At 41.9% G+C, this 21447-nt stretch overlaps 1 protein-coding gene across 1 annotated transcript; it reads right to left on the bottom strand.

Moving 5' to 3' along the window:
• Positions 1 to 1337: 1337 nt before the first annotated feature.
• Positions 1338 to 15024, bottom strand: LOC118964621 (uncharacterized). Its single transcript, XM_036977863.2, has 14 exons — positions 14695 to 15024; positions 12666 to 12768; positions 12415 to 12539; positions 11851 to 12132; positions 11594 to 11662; positions 11158 to 11273; positions 10965 to 11018; positions 10823 to 10876; positions 6394 to 6461; positions 4313 to 4445; positions 3744 to 4076; positions 3420 to 3590; positions 3161 to 3250; positions 1338 to 3015 (listed from the first exon to the last, which is right to left on the bottom strand). Exons 2-14 carry the CDS (start codon positions 12764 to 12766, stop codon positions 2893 to 2895), a joined length of 1719 nt encoding a protein of 572 aa, XP_036833758.2. The 5' UTR covers positions 12767 to 12768; positions 14695 to 15024; the 3' UTR covers positions 1338 to 2892.
• Positions 15025 to 21447: the final 6423 nt, after the last annotated feature.

The following is a 21447-nucleotide window of genomic DNA, read 5'->3' as shown; positions in this document are numbered from 1 at the left end:
TGACCTAAGGATGGATACTGGTATGTGGGACTGAGGAATAGGGATAAATATGAGGCCTTAACCACTCCCGTTACTCACCTCTTTATGGATGAGAAGCCTCAGAAATTGGGGGTGTTTGTGGATCATGAGGAGGGTCAATCTATAATGTGGAGGCCAGGTCTGATATCTACTCTTTCATTGGCTGCAACTTCACAGAGAAACTGTATCCATATAGCCACCCTGGTAATGTTATTGGTGAAAACTCAGCCCCCATTGGTCATCACTCCTATCAATCACTGGATCAGGGTCCAATAAATGTACAGGGCTTTCACTTCATATTAAATGTAACTAAATATAATCGAAGTAATCCCCAAAGTAATTATTTATCATGAGTAGGCCATAAACAATAACTAGTAATGCTGGTTAAAATCTTAACTTTATAGTTCTAAATTGCTGAGGTGTAGTCACTTTCAAGGACACAAGCAAGTACACAGTACAAATATGGTACAACATATTAAATATGATGTATTTCCTATTCAACCAAACTATGAATACAGTGCATTAGGAAATGATTCAGAACCCTTGACTTTTTCCACATTTTGTTACAGCCTTATTCTAAAATGTATTAAATAGTTTTTTCCCCCCTCAACCTACACACAATACCTCATAATGACTAAGCAAAAACAGGTGTATAGAACATTTAGCAAATTTATTAAAAATAACGACACACAAGCACAACCCCATCAGTGAAACAAATCTATCATTATGGTTAACCGGACCATCTAGTTCATTTTAAAGTCCAAAAATGGATGTAACAATTCCAGATGACCCTTTTTTTAAAAGCAATCCCTGATAGAAAGTGAACAAGTGCACATTTCAGAGAGTATAGTGACATAACTCCATGTGATTTAAGGCTATGGTGTGTATAAAACCTAAGCACCATAGTACTTAGCTATACTTTAACAAAATAAAATCTTCATATATATATATATATATGTAAAATCAATGAATGCATCGAATTGCTGAGCGATTGCAGTGAAAATAATCAGGAGGTAAAAGCAGAAGTTAGGTTTCATTAGTCACCTCAATGTCACTCTTAACCTTATACTACCACAGGCCAGCACCCCCGGCTATAACAGTCGAAGGGAAGACTTCTGCTGTCTCATTATATTAGCCTGCATTAATTACATGCTACAATATTGATGCATCATCAATAACAAATCAATGAAATAAGTTGGACCACTGATTAAAGATAAATAAAAAAAACACAATAACCCTAATTAAATAAATATGACTATTATGTTCACCTGGGCCGTGTTCTGTTGAGCACAATGTAGCAAAAATGTTAGGCAACAGAATAATTGAGCATTTTTTTATGGAACAAGTTCAGGTAATATCAACATTTTTTTAATCCTACTGTTTAAAAAAAAATAAACAAAGATTCTGTTTTGTGCCAATTGAACACACACCTAACTAAAAGTATATTTTTTTGAAAACCCAATTCTAAACATCTGAAATACCTGTTAAGATGCCTCGCTTTCAAATAACTATTGCATGAAAGTAACACAACAAAAAAAGGGTATTTTAAAAAGAGTAGAAAAAGATGTCATACACATTCATTATTTATATATTGCCAGTCATTTCAGGAATTTAAATTGCATTTCTAACGGAAACATTCTTTGTCCAATTCAACAGAAAATAAGTAAACAGAAATTGACCCGGAGTTGTTGTTGTAACTTCAGATCAAAACAAATACCTCAAAGTGGTATTGAGAGCAAATCATATGATTATTTTCTCATATTAGTATTTTCTTACAATCAGTCTTTTGTTAGTCTGTACCACTACTGCAAAATGTTTAAATCAATAATACTGTAAATGTACAAAAAAAAGTTACATATGACTCCTAAAAACATTCTGATGATTTAAATCATAGAATAGCAATGAGTAGGTTACTTTTGTACCATTTACAAATGTTTGGAAGTTGAAAACCTGACATTTGGACTCACTGACATTGAAATGGCCTCATTGCTTTTGAGAGGAAAGAGTTATTCAAGACAAAATAAATATGTATTTATTTTCTATCATTTGTACCTTGCATCTGGGAAGTTGCCTGGATGTGCTTTCACTACTATCAAAATTATTTGAATTGTAAAAAAAAAAAAAAAGGCTAAATGTTAAGAGTAACTTGAAATAAATAAATGTGACAAGACATGTACAACTAAGATGCGTTTTTGAGTAAAGACAATACTCATGGAGTGTGCCTGCCTATTTCTTTCTATTCTCTATTATTGTGTGAGGAAACGTATATCAAGCATCTCAAATCATATCAAACATCTTTCAATAGGATGCCTATTGGCAAGGTACTTCAAAAACTTTGATAGTCATTCAGAGCAACAGAAAATAATCATTTGCAACCACATTACATCCTTATCGCAATAAAATATATTAACTATACATCTTGATACTTGCAAAATATACATCCACAACAACGTTCTTTCTCAACATAATTCAACTGTTGTATAAGATACAAATAAAAGCAAACAAAATAACTGAATAAGAGTCCAGTAACACAGGCAGGACTGTTATACACACACCTTCAAGGTACAATCTGAAATGTCTGTCTGCTGTGGCCAGACAAAATGCAAACAATCTATGCTCAAAAGCACACGCACACAAACTTCAATCTCAGAAAAACCCATCCCCTTACTCCCACCAGGTCAGCACAAAAAAAATCACTATAGATCTTTAACCTCACGACCTCTAACCTCGCACTAGACAGAAGCCAGTGTATGAAACCACCCTGATTCTGCAAAATAGAGGGATTTATTTAGACTGTCATGATGTTGACGGAACATGAAAGCGTAGCCTCTCTGAGGTCTGCGGATGGGGTAGATGGTGGACGGTGAGCCCTTCTCATGTGGAGGATGGGGCCATGTGTCCGTGAACACGGAAGCGGTACACGCACGTGTACTTCAGGTGACCCCAGTTACTCAGAACGCGCAGCTCCACATAGCGATAGGTGGCCGTGGTAGGGTTCTGAGAGAAAGAGAGGGAGAGAAGAGGAAGGATAAAGAGTTAGCATGAGAAACTCAACTGAGGTTGGCAGATTTCAGCTGTAGCAAGCCCCAAAAGTTAAACCTAGCCAGCCTAACCCTGACTAAGTTTGAATGACGCGACTCACGGGCAGTTGGAAGGTTTGGATTGGCTCTCCATGCTGGTCATAAGTGAAGGTTCCCAGGCAGGTGCCGTCTTCTGTCTCGGTGGACATACCCTGCACAGAGGGAGAAATAGACGAGTGATATCTTTTAAGGGAGAAACCAGTCCTTAGCGTACTGCTCCAGACATCTCGGTGGGAAATGTCCGACAGAAGATTCTACATGGAATAGGGGGGGGGGGGGGTCACAGTATCACAGTTAGGTCAGGTGTCAGAGGTGACTCACATAGACAGAGAAGGCCTTGGGGGCGCTGTCGATGCGTCCGGTGGGGGCGGTGGATACAGGCAGGTGTTCCAGGGTGACGTGGGTGATGTGCGCGGGATGAGACAGGGCGATGACTAAGGTGCCCTGCGCACCGTGGAACGCCCAACACTTCCCAGCCTGCGCAGGCTGGCCCTGAGGGGCGGGGACAGGTGAGGTTCACGTTTAGTTAGATTAGAAAATGCAAAAAAGAAAAGGAGACAGAGAGAAAAGGAGAGTGGAGATTCCTATTGACATGGTGGCAACAAACAACAAAGAAAGCATATAAAAAGAGCTAGAAAGAGGTACCTGGAGAACTGTGCGGGGGCTCTCAGAGGAGTACCAGAGAGGTATGCCCAGGAAGGTCACACATGCCGAGCGGGTGCGGTACGTCTCGGAACACCGAGTGCTCACAATGCTGGCACCTTGGGACTCTAAGGCAAAGTCCGGCATCCTGTCAGCCAATGGAGGACTGCAGTCCTTCACAATCTCTTTCACTATCCGTGGCTCATTCTGGGGCACATTCTCATGCAGCCATTTGGCCATGGCCTCTTTGAGCTCGGTGGTCAGGTGTGCGTTGGCTTTGGTGGGGCTGGGCTCTGGGGGAGGCTGGTTCTGGACAGAGTAAACCTGTTGCTGCAGCTACACAATAGACACCAAATCCATTAGGTTAGGAAGGCTCATCATTCATGTTGTCGGAGTCCAAAAATGGCACCCATTCCCTATAAGTGCAGTACTTTTGACCAGGGCACTACATAGGGAATAGGGTGCCATTTTGGACTCAGCCATTCATATTTCAGTTATTCAGCACACATACGTGGCTCTGGTGCTACAAATTTGACCGGGTTTGTGTACCTGTTTGTGGGTGTGTACATTACCGTGGCAGTCTGGTCCTCCAGGGCAGCGACTCTCCCCCTGACGTGTGTGTGTTGCTCCTTGAGGTCGTCTACCTGACTGGAGAAGCCGGCTGTCTGCTGGCTCAAACGACGTTCCCAATCCAAAGGATCCACACTACAATATAATAGAATCAATTAAAATAAACATGTGTAACTATTTGTATGAATATAATAAGATTCAACAACTGAGACATAAACTGAACAAGTTACACAGACATGTGACTAACAGAAATTGAATAATGTGTCCCTGAACAAAGGGGGGGTAAAAAAAATCAAATATAACAGTCAGTATCTGGTGTGGCCACCAGCTGCATTAAGTACTGCAGTGCATATCCTCCTCATGGACTGCACCAGATGTGCCAGTTCTTGCTGTGAGATGTTACCCCACTCTTCCAAGGCACCTGCAAGTTCCCGGACATTTCTGGGGGGGAATGGCCCTAGCCCTCACCCTCCGATTCAACAGGTCGCAGAAGTGCTCAATGGGATTGAGATCCAGGCTCTTCGCTGGCCATGGCAGAACACGGACATTCCTGTCTTGCAGGAAATCCCGCACAGAACGAGCAGTATGGCTGGTGGCATTGTCATGCTGGAGGGTCATGTCAGGATGAGCCTGCAGGGCATGAGGGAGGAGGATGTCTTCCCGGTAACGCACAGCGTTGAGATTGAGTGCAATGACAACAAGCTCAGTCCGATGATGTTGTGACACACCGCCCCAGACCATAATGGACCCTCCACCTCCAAATCGATCCCGCTCCAGAGTACAGACCTTGGTGTAACGCTCATTCCTTCTAAGATAAACGTGAATCCGACCATCACCACTGGTGAGAAAAAAACACAACTCGTCAGTGAAGAGCACTTTTTGCCAGTCCTGTCTGGTCCAGCGATGGTGGGTTTGTGTTCATAGGCGAAGTTGTTGGCGGTTAAGTCGGGTGAGGACCTGCCTTACAACAGGCCTACAAGCCCTCAGTCCTGCCTCTCTCAGCCTATTGCGGACAGTCTGAGCACTGATGGAGGGATTGTGCGTTCCTGGTGTAACTCGGGCAGTTGTTGTTGCCCTCCTGTACTTGTCCTGCAGGTGTGATGTTTGGAGGTACCGATCCTGTGTAGGTGTTGTTACACGTGTCTTGCCACTGTGAGGACGATCAGCTGTCTGTCCTGTCTCCCTGCAGTGCTGTCTTAGGCGTTTTACAGTAAGGACATTGCAATTTATTGCCCTGGCCACATCTGCAGTCCTCATGCCTCCTTGCAGCATGCCAAAGGCATGTTCGGGCAGATGAGCAGGGACCCTGGGCATCTTTCTTTTTGTGTTTTTCAGAGTCAGCAGAAAGGCCTCTTTAGTGTCCTAAGTTTTCATAACTGTGACCTTAATTGTAACGTCTATTTAGTGAGAAAAATATGTTTGACTGTGACTGTGATGGTATGAGGGACAGCTGGGAATTTAGCCAGGACACCAGGGTTAACACCCCTACTCTTACAATAAGTATCATGAGATCTTTAGTGACCACAGAGAGTCAGGACACCCGTTTAACATCCCATCCAAAAGACAGCACCCTACACAGGGCAGTATCCCCAATCACTGCTCTGGGGCATTGGGATATATTTTTTGGACCTGAGGAAAGAGTGCTTCCTCCTGGCCCTCCAACACCACTTCCAGCAGAATCTGGTCTCCCATCTAGGAACCAACCAGAAGCAAGCCAGCAGTGGGATGCAGGGTGGTATGGAGGGTGGTATGCTGCTGGCTAGTTTGGGATGTTAGATTGTCTCATACTTTTCCTATTCACCAATGTCTTAAATCCTTTCAAATCTGCATAAGGAGCTAGGGGTAGTTTCTGAATGGGGCCGGCTCCCGAGTGGTGCAGCAATCTAAGGCACTGTATCTCAGTGCTAGAGGCGTCACTACAGACCCTGGTTCGATCCCAGGCTGTATCACAACCGGCCGTGATCGAGAGTCCCATAGGGCGGCACACAATTGGCCCACGGCGTCATTGTAAAATAAGAATTTGTTCTTAACTGACTTGCCTAGTTAAATATACGTTAAATAACTAAATAAAATAAACACTCACCTGTCCACTCTCACATTCCTCATGTCTGTCCTCACGTCTGTCAAGTCTGTCTGTAGTCTCTCTACCATCTGTTGGGATAGACAAGTGCAAAAACCGTATGTAAATAACAACACCGCTATAGTATAAAACCCTGGAAATGAAACTGGTGCTGAGCGATTAACCAACATTACATTTTTTCCGGTTATTAATTAAACAACTAATTGACCGACATCGGTTCAAGTACTTGAATTCCGTTTAGTTAGTTTTTTTTCTGAGCCCAATGCAGTTGTAGACAGAAATCAAATAATTCACGAAAGAAATCAAGTCAAGAACTATGTGGGACGCTGGGCTGAAGGGAGTTGTCGTTTTCATTAAGCAAATATTCAACCTAGTTCAGCGCAGAAATGTGGTAATTAACCTCAATGTCCATAACCCACTGCACCAGTTTTTTTCCACCTCAGACAGATCAGAGAGGAAGAGGCGAAGTGAAAGGTTTCACTCTCGCCAGAATCTGTCTAAAATAAGCCCAATGCATTTCTATGGGCTTATTTTGGACCTCAGCTTGTCGCCAGCCTTCCCTCATTTGAGACAATGACTCCCAATGTCAGAGCAGAGACATGAGCATCTCGTTATTATAAACAGACCTCTGGACATTATACACTTTTTTATCTGCTACGTTAGGTTAGATACACACAGTCATTGAAAATAAGAATTTGTTCTTAACTGAATTGCCTAGTTAAATAAAAGGTAAAATAAATTAAAATAAATATATGAAAAAGTACTATCTCACAACTTGATGAAACCTTCACTCTTGCGCAGACATTTAGAAACGAAACATGCCAATTTGAAAAATAAGCCACAGGAGTTTGAGTGAGAATTAAGATGACTTTAGAGTAGTAAAACATATACAGTTGAAGTCGCAAGTTTACATACACTTAAGTTGAAGTCATTAAAACTCATTTTTCAAACACTTCACAAATTTCTTGTTCAGAAACTATAGTTTTGGCAAGTCAGTTAGGACATTTGTAGGACTACTTTGTGCATGGCACAAGATTAATTCACTGTATCACAATTCCAGTGGGTCAGAAGTTTACATACACTAAGTTGACTGTGCCTTTAAACAGCTTGGAAAATTCCAGAAAATTATGTCATGGCTTTAGAAGCTTCTGATAGGGTAATTGACATAATTTGAGTCAATTGGAGGTGTACCTGTGGATGTATTTCAAGGCCTACCTTCAAACTCAAAATAAATCAGCCAAGACCTCAGAAGAAAAATTGTAGACCACAAGTCTGGTTCATACTTGAGAACCATTTTCAAATGCCTGAAGGTAACACATTCATCTGTACAAACAATAGTCACACCGCTCAGGAAGGAGACGCGTTCGGTCTCCTAGAGATGAACGTACTGGTGCAAAAAGTGCAAATCAATCCCAGAACAACAGCAAAGGACCTTGTGAAGATGCTGGAGGAAACAGGTACAAAAGTATCTATATGCACAGTAAAACGAGTCCTATATCGACATGACCTGAAAGGCCGCTCAGCAAGGAAGAAGCCACTGCTCCAAACCCACCATAAAAAAAGCCAGACTACGGTTTGCAACTGCACATGGGGACAAAGATTGTACTTTTTGGAGAAATGTCCTCTGGTCTGATGAAACAAAAATATAACTGTTTTGTCATAATGACCATCGTTATGTTTGGAGGAAAAATGGGGAGGCTTGCAAGCCAAAGAACACCATCCCAACCGTGAAGCATGGGGGAGGCAGCATCATGTTGTGGGGGGGATTTGCTGCAGGAGGGACTGGTGCATTTCACAAAATAGATGGCGTCATGAGGCAGGAAAATTATGTGGATATATTGAAGCAACATCTCAAGACATCAGTCAGGAAGTTAAAGCTTGGTTGCAAATGGGTCTTCCAAATGGACAATGACCCCAAGCATACTTCCAAAGTTGTGGCAAAATGGCTTAAGGACAACAAAGTCAAGGTATTGGAGTGCCATCACAAAGGACTGACCTCAATCATATAGACAATTTGTGGGCAGACCTGAAAAAGCGTGAGATCAAGGAGGCCTACAAACCTGACTCAGTTACACCAGCTCTGTCAGGAGGAATGGGCCAAAATTCACCCAACTTATTGTGGGAAGCTTGTGGAAGGCTACCCGAAACGTTTGACCCAAGTTAAACAATTTAAAGGCAATGCTACCAAATACTAATTGAGTGTATGTAAACTTCTGACCCACTGTCAATGTGATGAAAGAAATAAAAGCTGAAATAAATCTCTCTCTACTATTATTCTGACATATCACATTCTTAAAATGAAGTGGTGATTCTAACTGACCTAAGACAGGGAATTTTTACTAGGATCAAATGTCAGGAATTGTGAAAAACTGAGTTTAAATGTAAACTTCAACTGTATAAAAGCGACAGATACCATTAATAAGAAGGGGCTAGAGGCACCTTATATGGTGAGCTACCGAGTGGCGATGACAGGCAAGCCCCATACTATTGTGGAGGACTTAATTGTTCCTGCTGCCGCGGATATGGCTGGGACAATGCTGGGGGAAAAGGCCCAAAAAACTATACAGACAATACTCCATCAAACAACACGGTTTCACGACGCATCAGTGACATGGCAGGAGAGGTTTTGAAACAATTACTGCTTCGCATACAAGCCAGTTAATTCTATGTGTTACAGCTGGATGAGCCAACAGATGTGGCGGGCCTGGCACAGCTCATGGTATATGTCTGTTACGTTTCTGGGGGATCAATTAAGGAAGACATCCTCTTCTGCAAACCACTGGACAACAGGACAACAGGAGATAATATTTTTAAAGTACTGAACAGCTTTGTGACATCAAATGGACTTTGGTGGTCAAGATGTGTTGGTATCTGTACTGATGGCGCAAAAGCCATGACAAGAAGACATAGTGGAGTGGTAAGGCGCGTGCAAACAGTTGCTCCCGACGCCACTTGCGTACGTCTTGTTGCCAAGGGAATGCCTGACAGCTTGAAAGACGTTTTGGACACTACAGTGAAAATGGTTAACTTTGTTAATGCAAGGGCCCTGAACTCTCGTGTATTTTCTGCACTATGCAATGTCATGGGCAGTGACCATGTAACACTTTTACAACATACAGAAGTGCGCTGGTTATCATGGGGCAAAGTATTGACACTTTTTTTTTTTTAATTGAGAGACGAGTTTAAAGTTTTCTTTACTGACCATAATTTTCACTTGTCTGACCGCTTGCATGATGACGAGTTTCTCACACGACTGGCCTACCTGGATGAGGTTTTTCTCACCTGAATGATCTGAATCTAGGATTTTTTAAAATATTTAACTAGGCAAGTCAGTTAAGAAAAATTCATATTTACAATGACGACCTACCGGGGAACAGTGGGTTAGCAAAACGACATATTTTTACCTTGTCAACTCGAGGATTCGATCCAGCAACCTTTCGGTTACTGGACCAACGCTCTAACCACTAGGCTACTTGCCGATTACAGGGACTCTCCGCAACTATATTCAACGTGTGGGACAAAATTGAGGCTATGATTAAGAAGTTGGAGTTCTTCTCTGTCTGCATTAACAAGGACAAAACACAGGTATTTCCATTATTGTATGATTTTTTTTGTGTTGAAAGTGAACTCAAGCTTACGGACAATGTCAAATGTGATATAGCGAAGCACCTGAGTGAGCTGGGTGTGCAATTACACAGAAACTTTCCCGAAACGAACGACACAAACAACTGGATTCGTTATCCCTTTCGTGCCCTGCCTCCAGTCCGCTTACCGATATCTGAACAAGAGAGCATCATCGAAATTGCAACAAGCGGTTCTGTGAAAATGTAATTTAATCAGAAGCCACTGCCAGATTTCTGCATTGGGCTGTGCTGAGTATCCTGCCTTGGCAAATCATGCTGTTAAGACACTGATTCCCTTTGCAACCACATACCTATGTGAGAGTGGATTCTCAGCCCTCACTAGCATGAAAACTAAATACAGGCACAGACTGTGTGTAGAAAATGATTAAAGACTGAGACTCTCTCCAATACAACCCAACATTGCAGAGCTATGTGCATCCTTTCAAGCACACCCTTCTCATTAACCTGTAGTGAGTTATTCACAGTTTTTAATGAAGAAATAAAGTTTTATATGTAAGATGGCTAAATAAAGAGCAAAATGATTAATTATTATAATATTATTATTTGTGCCCTGGTCCTATAAGAGCTCTTTCCCACAAGCCGGGTTGCGACAAAAACTCACACTCATTCTTATGTTTAATAAATGTATCGTATAGTGTGTGTGGCAGGCTTACAATGATGGCAAAAAAACAACATTTGAGAGTGCGCTGACCCTGGTGCTAGAGGAGGAGGTGCGCAGCTGGAGGTTGAATGTTTGAAGGAGTACGGGACTATAAAAGGTTTGGGAACCACCGCTGTAGAGTACTCACCTCGGTAACAAATGTCTGCTGGTGGTCTTTCTTCTTAAGTGTTTCTATTTCTGTCTGCGGGAGAAACACGCACAACTCAGTTCAGCAAAAATGAATACACCCAAATGAACTATAGTTTGTATTCTCTCTCTGTCTCTCTTACCAGGATGGTGTTCATCTTGGCTTCCAAAGCAGAATTGAATACTGACGCTTCATCCTGCAGAAGGAGTTGACAAACCTTATTGTACAATCCAGGAGTAGGTTACATATGCAGTGCGTCAATGCAGCATCCTTTCAAATCAAGAGAAAGATGATAGAGAGATGACTGGCGGGTATGTGGTCCTATCAGATCCTACCATAGCCTTGGGAGGCAGACTGAAGACAGGGGGTGGAGTCGGGGTGATGACTGGTCGGTTCAGGGTCATAGTCGGAGTCAGGGTGGACCATACTAAGGGGGCAAGGTGCCAGCAGCCTAGCAGAGAGAGGCAGAATAGACCTGAATACGCCAAGGGGCACCGTATCATACAGGTTTCACAGACAACATTTAGATGTGTGAACATTATTGTGTCTACATTATTGCTCGTATAGTATGTGTTGTACTTCTGTTAGTGCCATTTTATACGTTCCCTCAGTGAATTAGTAAGTACTATGGTTAGGGATGTCATGTGTGGACAACTTACATCTAGCACCAATAAAGTAAAAGTGCAAGTATACACAGCTTGCTGTTGGTTCTTTTCATGGCAGTTCTATATAACTATAGACTGTATGATTATGGGGTGTGATGCCACTCACCAAAAGTCAAGAGGAGGAGGAAGGCAATTAGAATGGCCTTCCCCACACCGGCAGGGACAAACGGAGGGGCTACAGGAGGAGACAGAGTTAAAGCCGATGCTAAAAAAAACAAGCTACAATCATTGAGACAAGCTAATGCTAACAAACAGACTACAAGCATAGAAACAAGCTAATGCTAACAAACAAGCTTCAAGCATTTAGACAAGCTAACGCTATGCTAATGCTAACAAACAAGCACACACCCACACATTACTCACTCCAGCTGGCGCTTTTCCTGCTGGCGCCAGAGCTCTGGCTGGCGCTAGCACTTTGTCCGTACAAAGACGTGTATCCAGAGTATCCTTTGAAACGTCTTGCCTCTGAAGAGGAGTAACCAGAGCTGTCCATGGTGCTGCTCTGGCTCTGGGCCTGGTTAAGGCTGGTCTGGCAGGAGGGGAAGCCCCTGGGGCTAGGAGCCAGATTCAGGCTGGGGGCTGGTGCTGGAGCCACACTGGGAGGCTCCTGGAAGGTCTTCCTCCTCTGAACCAAACTTGAGACCCCTGAGGGGCAAGGGTTGCGGGGAGAAAGAGAGAGGGTCAGATGGTCCGTTTTGAATAGCCATAATAGATAACTATAACCACAGACAGAAAAGGCTTGCCAGCTAGCTAACTAACAACAACAACAAAGCAGCTACCCTAGCTATCTATGTAACTACAATTCAAAGCTAACCTACCTAGCTCACTGTAATACAACGCATACAGTACTGAGTGCACAGTAGACGGTGAAAGTAACTGAGGGAGTGTCATTGGGACCGTGGATGCAGAAAGTGGGGTGAACCGTACCAATGTTGTCCTCAGCATTACTGAGTGGCTCCATCGTGCTAGTGGTGCTAGCCACGCTGTTGGCCCGGCTGGAGGTACAAGTGGAGGCCACTTTATGACCCCCTCTCTTCCTCTTGGTAAAGACCCTGATAGAGAGAGAAAGAGAGAGGAGGTTGATGAGAAAGAGAGAAGAGAGAGGGAGAGTTTGACATGGTGTTAAAGTATTAGGCCTACTGTATAAGGTTATACTGTACAACATGGAAGACACACACCTCACAGGGCTCTCCCTGTAGGAAACTGAGGAGGATTCGTCATCCTCGGAGGATTGGTTGTAGTATCCCCCTAAAACCAGCCTCATACTCCGTCGCGACATGTCTGACAGAGAGAGAAACAGAGAAGTGTCAATGCCACATATAGGCTACTGCGTGACAAGCCGACTTAAATTGGAGGAATCACTCACACACCTATCAATAACAGCACACGTTGTAACATTCCCTTGGTTTACAGGTCTTCACACGTAGGACTTTATTTACAGTAACGGTCAAATAAAAGTTGTTAACACAAGAGTTACATTTTTGTAAAAAAAATTTTTTGCTCTCCTGTATAATCTCTAATCCAGTTACTCCCGAGCACCTCACGCTGCTTTCTCTCTCTCACACACACTCTGGGCATGGTACAATGGGTGTGAGTGTGTGTTTGAGTGGTGTGCAATAAAAAAGGTTTCTCAGTAGATCTTGTGTAGGACTGAATACAACACAGGTATAATTGGTATAGTCATATGAAAAGGCTAGAGCTACCAAATCCATTTTACTCAGACAGCATAGAAAACCAGGCTGTTTGGGAATGAACTTCAACTTCCAAACAGGGCTAACACGGATTAGAATTAGCAGACAAGTACTGCGGAGAAGCTCAAATATGGGGAAAGGCACGTGCGGAGTGAGATGATGTGATGTGTGTTTGTATGTTCACAGAGACAGGAAGCTAGAGCGTGCATCTGTGTGACTGATAGGCACATTTAGAGGACAGAGTTGACAGCGAAAAGGAAGTTGACTCACACTAAATCACCAGGTTTAACAACTACAGTAACAAGTTTAGGTTGCTTAGGCCGCTAGTAGGCCGGATACAGTGCATGTTAGTTTCCATGGTTACTGACAGACAAACAGCCACTGGTCGGACTAGTGACCAAGTGGGATAGAGCCAACACCATGAGCTCAGGAAAATAATAACCAGCCGGGTGTGCATTCAGTTCATTAAAGTTCAAACGTTTTACTAGCCTACATTGTGTGACAGTTTGTACTGAAGGACACGTTTCTCCAAAACAGTGCACCCTGTTCTTCAACAATCCTTGTGGTAGCCTTTTTGCTCCAGTTTGTTGGGTGTGGCCCGGCCGACAGGCCAGGTATGGCCTGATCAATATGGGTGACCATTTGAAATAGCAAAAAGCTTATTGTGAGGTCCCTTGTTAATTCCCAGCCCTAGAGAGTCCCGAGAGTGGAACATATTGTACTGTAATTCTCTCAAACCTCTATTCCACTGAAAAGGACACTGATACTAAAGACACAAAAAGACACGAGCAAACACGTGAATGTGTTGCCACAACAACTTGAAGCTGATCCTAATAAGTACATTGAATGATGTTCCTCCTATGTGAACTACAGCGGAGAGAGTGAGGGTTGGAAAGTGAGGGCTCTGTGTTCAGGGTGGGGTAGAACGGGGAAGCCATTGAAGGAATAGATAGGATGACTACTGGCATAAAGCCAGGTAAAAGAGACCACCACACACTTAGACAGACAGACAGTGTGCACAGCAATGCACATATAACGACACACATACTGAGAAACAACATCCATGAATGCATCGCGTGTACATATTTTGGCTAACTTTTTAGATATATGGTTCTGTGTACAAATCGAATAGGATTGCATGGCTAATTTTACAAAACAATGCTTAGATCGGCTATAGCAGCTTGGAAGATAGTCATTACCCCCACAAGTCCTCTTGACAAGTGGAAATATTTACATTCTAGCTTCGTTCTAGCCAGCAACATAGCCAGCTAAAAAAACTGCTAAAGTTAGTTAGCTACATTTGATCAACAAACTGCTGCTGGACCTTATCGGACGCTGTCTGTCCGGACATAAACAAACGCATCATCAACAAAAGAGGTGGGAAAAAGTCATTCATCTGCTTGCTAACTAGCAAGCTGACAGCACATCACGAGTTCACAGCATAGCTAGTGTAGTACAATTAAAAGTGCATAAACAAAGTTGGTGTAAAATAACGGCGATATTTGTCCTGACTTACTCCGTTGTTGGGGCGCCTTCGTGGGCAAGGCATAGGCAGCGAGCTGTCAAACCACTTCCAATTTGAAAGATAACTTGGCCAGTTGCAACCATGCAGCCCAATACATTTCCAACCACTAACCTATCGGCAGAACGGGGTAATAAATGAGCCAACCACTTTGTTTTTGCTCTTCGTAACACTTTTACAATCTGATACAGTTACTACATGGACAGCTACGTTAAGGTTGCTGTACTTGACAGCTTGGAAGAGGAGGAGCCGGCGGGCCAGAAGTCGCTTGCCTGTCGGCTTCTCATCGTTTCGAACAGAAAACACGACAATGTGCGCCACCCTGTGGCAATATCGTGTCAGCAACAGTTTTCCCAATTTCTCTTGATAGATTAATCATCGTGGCAATTTTCCGCTGAATCTTGAAAGTTAAAATTAATTCATCAAAAGTGTGTGACATGCCCATGTAAAATCAGGGACATCACATTTAGAAAATATTACCGTAATCTTGTACAATCTCCTCAATCAAGCAGATACCTGACTTGGGTTGTTGCACCAACGATATCCATACTTAACTTGATATTGTGTTGTGTTACATGTATGTTATGTTTTTTAAAATAAATTCACGCAATTCAGTGTGAGGCTTGAAGTCATAATCAGTTGATTATGACGTCAGGCGTTTGTCCACAGGCCTAGGCAGAAATACACACAATGAAGAGTTTGTGAATTTATTTCTAAATTATAAATCCGTATTTAGGAAAAACGAATTATTTTATTGGGAATAGGCCTTTTGGAGAAAGTGATTGTCAGACATAGCCTTGACTAGCTCATTTTCAAAATACCCAGTATTCCTACAGTAGACCTATTGAGGATGTAACATCCAGAAGGGAGAAGGCTATTTCGTTAGGATGTATGCAGTGTTCATGTGCTAGTTTACTCTGAAATGTAAACTCTGCTGTGTGTGTAGGGTCGGATTAATGCAGGGGTTTACAGGGACAATAAACCCAGGGACTAAAATATATAAAGGGACTAAAATATAGGGACTAAAATATATAAAAATACGATTTTATGTTAAGAATATACACACACACACACACACACATATATATATATATATATATATATATATATATATATATATATATAAACACACACACAGTGCATTCGGAATGTATTCAGACCCCTTACATTTTTCCCCATTTTGTTACGTTACAGCCTTATTTTAAAATGGATTACATTGTCCCCCCCCCCCCCCATCAATCTACACACAATACTCCATAATGACAAAGCAAATATATTAAAAATAAACAACTGAAATATCACATTTGGCAGCGGTTACAGCCTCGAGTCTTCTTGGGCATGACGCTACAAGCTTGGCACACCTGTATTTGGGGTATTTCTCCCATTATTCCCTGCTGATCCTCTCAAGCTCTGTCATGTTGGATGGGGAGCATCTCTGCAAAGCTATTTCCTGGCCCCTCCAGAGATGTTCAAGTCCGGGCTCTGGCTGGGCCACTCAAGGACATTCAGAGACGTGTTCCCAAAGCCACTCACGTCTTGTCTTGGCTGTGGGCTTAGGGTCATTGTCATTGTCCTGTTGGAATGGAAACCTTAAAACCTCTGGGATAGGGGGGGACGCAAATGTCCCACTTGGCCAATTGCCAGGGAAAATGCAGATCGTCAGATTCAAATAAAATACTATAAAATTCAAACTTTCATTAAATCACACATGTAAGATAACACATTAAAGCTACACTCGTTGTGAATCCAGCCAACATGTCAGATTTCAAAAAGGCTTTTCGGGGTCCTGTGCACTTTGGAGCTGGTTTTCGTCAAGGACCTCTCTTACTTTGCTCCGTTCATCTTTCCCCGGATCCTGACTATTCACCCAGTCCCTGCCACTGAAAAACATCCCCACAGCATGATGCTGCCACCACCATGCTTCACCGTAAGGATGGTGCTAGGTTTCCTCCAGAAGTGATGTTTGGCATTTAGGCCAAGAGTTCCATCTCCAGAGAGGAACTCTAGAGCTCTGTTAGAGTGAACATCAGGTTCTTGGTCACCTCCCTGACCAAGGCCCTTCTCCCCCGATTGCTCAGCTTGGCCGTACGGCCAGCTCTAGAAAGAGTCTTGGTGGTTCCAAACTTCTTCCATTTAAGAATGATGGAGGGCATTGTGTTCTTGAGGACCTTCAATGCTTCACACATTTTTTGGTACCTTTCCCCAGATCTGTGTGTCGATACAATCCTGTTTCGGAGCTCTACGGACAATTCCTTCGACCTCGTGTCTTGGTTTTTGCTCTGACATGCACTGTCAACAGTGGGACCTTATGTAGACAGGTGTGTGCCTTTCCAAATCAGGTTGTAGAAACATCTCAAGGATGATTAATGGAAACAGGATGCACCTGAGCTCAATTTCGATTCTCATTGCAAAGGCTCTGAATACTTATCTAAATAAGGTATTTCTGTTTTTTCTTTTTCTTATTTTTTCTCTCCCAGTTTTCACTTTGTCATTATAGGGTCTTGTGTGTTGATTGATGAGGATTATTTAAAAAAAACAACATTTAATCCATTTTAGAACAAGGCTGTAAAGTAACAAAATGTGGAAAAAAGGAAGGGGTCTGAATACTTTTCGAAATGCACCGTATATATTAGGATGTATGCAGTGTATATATGTATGTATATATATATATATATATATATATATATATATATATATATATATATATATATATATATAGTGCATTTCGGAGTATTCAGACCCCTTCCCTTTTTCCACATTATGTTACTTTACAGCCTTAATCTAAAATGGATTAAATATATATATTTCTGCAACCGCCAACCACAGGAAGATTCAGGAGCCCGCTCTCAATGATTGTAGACAGCCTGATGCCGCTCTGCTAATCGTCAGGTAGGGGGCTCATATGGGTAACTGGGGGGCCCTTCCTTGATTGGGTAACTGATTAATATATATATATATATATATATATATATATATATACTACCGTTCAAAAGTATGGGGTCACTTAGAACTTTCCTTGTTTTTGAAAGAAAAGCAATTTTTTCTCCATTTAAATAACATCAAATTGATCAGAAATAGAGTGTAGATGTTGTTAATGTTGCAGATTTTTTATGAAATATCTACATAGGTGTACAGAGGCCCATTATCAGCAACCATCACTCCTGTGTTCCAATGGCACTAACCAGAATAGAAAAAATCTGCCGTTTCCAGCTACAAGTCATTTACAACACTAAAAATGTCTACACTGTATTTCTGATCAATTTGATGTTTTTTAAAGTTTTTATGGACAATTTGTTTTTACATTTCTTTCAAAAACAAGGACATTTCTAATTGACCCCAAACTTTTGAATGGCAGTAATATGTATATATATATATATATATATATATATATGTATATATATATATATATATATATATATATATATATATATATATATATATATATATATATATATATATATATATATATATATATATATATATATATACAGTGCCTTGCGAAAGTATTCGGCCCCCTTGAACTTTGCGACCTTTTGCCACATTTCAGGCTTCAAACATAAAGATATAAAACTGTATTTTTTTGTGAAGAATCAACAACAAGTGGGACACAATCATGAAGTGGAACGACATTTATTGGATATTTCAAACTTTTTTAACAAATCAAAAACTGAAAAATTGGGCGTGCAAAATTATTCAGCCCCTTTACTTTCAGTGCAGCAAACTCTCTCCAGAAGTTCAGTGAGGATCTCTGAATGATCCAATGTTGACCTAAATGACTAATGATGATAAATACAATCCACCTGTGTGTAATCAAGTCTCCGTATAAATGCACCTGCACTGTGATAGTCTCAGAGGTCCGTTAAAAGCGCAGAGAGCATCATGAAGAACAAGGAACACACCAGGCAGGTCCGAGATACTGTTGTGAAGAAGTTTAAAGCCGGATTTGGATACAAAAAGATTTCCCAAGCTTTAAACATCCCAAGGAGCACTGTGCAAGCGATAATATTGAAATGGAAGGAGTATCAGACCACTGCAAATCTACCAAGACCTGGCCGTCCCTCTAAACTTTCAGCTCATACAAGGAGAAGACTGATCAGAGATGCAGCCAAGAGGCCCTTTTTGGCAACAATGCAAAACGTTATGTTTGGCGTAAAAGCAACACAGCTGAACACACCATCCCCACTGTCAAACATGGTGGTGGCAGCATCATGGTTTGGGCCTGCTTTTCTTCAGCAGGAACAGGGAAGATGGTTAAAATTGATGGGAAGATGGATGGAGCCAAATACAGGACCATTCTGGAAGAAAACATGATGGAGTCTGCAAAAGACCTGAGACTGGGACGGAGATTTGTCTTCCAACAAGACAATGATCCAAAACATAAAGCAAAATCTACAATGGAATGGTTCAAAAATAAACATATCCAGGTGTTAGAATGGCCAAGTCAAAGTCCAGACCTGAATCCAATCGAGAATCTGTGGAAAGAACTGAAAACTGCTGTTCACAAATGCTCTCCATCCAACCTCACTGAGCTCGAGCTGTTTTGCAAGAAGGAATGGGAAAAAATGTCAGTCTCTCGATGTGCAAAACTGATAGAGACATACCCCAAGCGACTTACAGCTGTAATCGCAGCAAAAGGTGGCGCTACAAAGTACTAACTTAAGGGGGCTGAATAATTTTGCACACCCAATTTTTCAGTTTTTGATTTGTTAAAAAAGTTTGAAATATCCAATAAATGTCGTTCCACTTCATGATTGTGTCCCACTTGTTGTTGATTCTTCACAAAAAAATACAGTTTTATATCTTTATGTTTGAAGCCTGAAATGTGGCAAAAGGTCGCAAAGTTCAAGGGGGCCGAATGCTTTCGCAAGGCACTGTATATATATATTTATATAAACTCAGCAAAAAAAGGAACGTCTTCTCACTGCGTTTATTTTCAGCAAACTTAACGTGTTAATATTTGTAAGAACTTAACAAGATTCAACAACTGAGACATAAACTAAACAAGTTCCACAGACATGTCACTAACAGAAATGGAATAATGTGTCCCTGAACAAGGGGGGGTGTCAGGACCCTGAAACAAACACCTCTCTCATCCTCTCACTGTCACTGGCGGAGCTGTCCAAACAACTGAAGGGCGGAACACTAACTCCAGAAGCTGTGTTCCACTCATACGTGGAAAAGGTAATGCACAACTCAATCAACACCCCCAGCAATCACATATACTGTAGGTCACTCCAGCTTTTTGTAATGTGGAATTTTGTGGACTGCATTATTTCTATAGGTGGTGTGTTTTGTTTTCACTGCAAGCATTGGTGACATTTTGTACTCCTGCAATGTTTTCTGCAAACCATTAACCACATTTAACCTGTTTACGTATTTAAATCGGAAGTCACAGCTAGGGTTGCAAAGGGTCTGAAACTTTCCGGTAAATTTCAGGAATTTTTCCGGGAATGTTCCATGGGAAGTTAAGCCATGGAATTTGGGGAATTTTGCTTAAATTCATCAAAAAAGTTAGCTTATAACGTGAACCTTTTTTTTTGTGGGATACTCATAAGGCAATTCTAGGTCTTGTAGCATATTTTGGTTAAACTATCCCCAATTCAATGGAATTGCAACCCTCTGCAGTGCATCTATTGCGGACAGTCTGAGCACTGATGGAGGGATTGTGCGTTCCTGGTGTAACTCGGGCAGTTGTTGTTGCCATTCTGTACCTGTCCTGCAGGTGTGCTGTTCAGATGTACCGATCCTGTGCAGGTGTTGTTACACATGGTCTGCCACTGCGAGGATGAACTGCTGTCCGTCCTGTCTCCCTGTAGCGCTCGCGGTCTTAGGCGTCTCACAGCAAGGATATTGCAATTTATTGCCCTGGCCACATCTGCAGTCCTCATGCCTCCTTGCAGCATGCCAAAGGCACATTCACGCATATGATCAGGAACCCTGGGCATCTTTCTTTTAGTGTTTTTCAGAGTCAGTAGAAAGGCCTCTTTAGTGTCCTAAGTTTTCATAACTGTGACCTTAATTGCCTACCGTCTGTAACCTGTTAGTGTCTTAACGACCATTTGACAGGTGCATGTTCATTAATTGTTTATGATTCATTGAACAAGCATGGGAAACAGTGTTAAAACCATTTTCAATGAAGATCTGTGAAGTTATTTGGATTTTTACAAATTATATATGAAAGACGGGGTTCTGAAAAAGGGATGTTTTGATGTCGGAAGTTTACATACACCTTAGCCAAATACATTTAAACTCAGTTTTTCACAATTCCTGACATTTAATCCTAGTAAAAATTCTCTGTCTTAGGTCAGGTAGGATCACCACTTTACCACAATGATTTATTTCAGCTTTTATTTCTTTCATCACATTCCCAGTGGGTCAGAAGTTTACATACACTCAATTAGTATTTGGTAGCAATGCCTTTAAATTGTTTAACTTGGGTCAAACATTTAGGGTAGCCTTCCACAAGCTCCCCACAATAAGTTGGGGGAATTTTGGCCCATTCCTCCTGACAGAGCTGGTGTAACTGAGTCAGGTTTGGAGGCCTCCTTGCTCGCACACGCTTTTTCAGTTCTGTTCACACATTTTCTATAGGATTGAGGTCAGGGGTTTGTGATGGCCACTTCAATACTTTGACTTTGTTGTTCTTAAGCCATTTTGCCACAACTTTGGAAGTATGCTTGGGGTCATTGTCCATTTGGAAAACCCATTTCCAACCAAGCTTTAACTTCCTGACTGATGTCTTGAGTT

This window comes from Oncorhynchus mykiss, chromosome 5 (genome assembly GCF_057628025.1).
Source record: "Oncorhynchus mykiss isolate SJ-2025 chromosome 5, ASM5762802v1, whole genome shotgun sequence".
In the NCBI taxonomy this organism is placed as follows: Eukaryota; Metazoa; Chordata; class Actinopteri; order Salmoniformes; family Salmonidae; genus Oncorhynchus; species Oncorhynchus mykiss.
This window is presented reverse-complemented; position numbering and strand designations above follow the sequence as displayed.

Coding starts and splice junctions, on each gene's coding strand:
- LOC118964621 (XM_036977863.2), bottom strand. CDS start 12,766: ATGTCGCGACGGAGTATGAGGCTGGTTTTAGGGGGATACTACAACCAA. Junction 12,133..12,414: donor TAATGCTGAGGACAACATTG/GTACGGTTCACC, acceptor CTTGCCCCTCAG/GGGTCTCAAGTTTGGTTCAG. Junction 11,663..11,850: donor CAGGAAAAGCGCCAGCTGGA/GTGAGTAATGTG, acceptor CTCCTCCTGTAG/CCCCTCCGTTTGTCCCTGCC.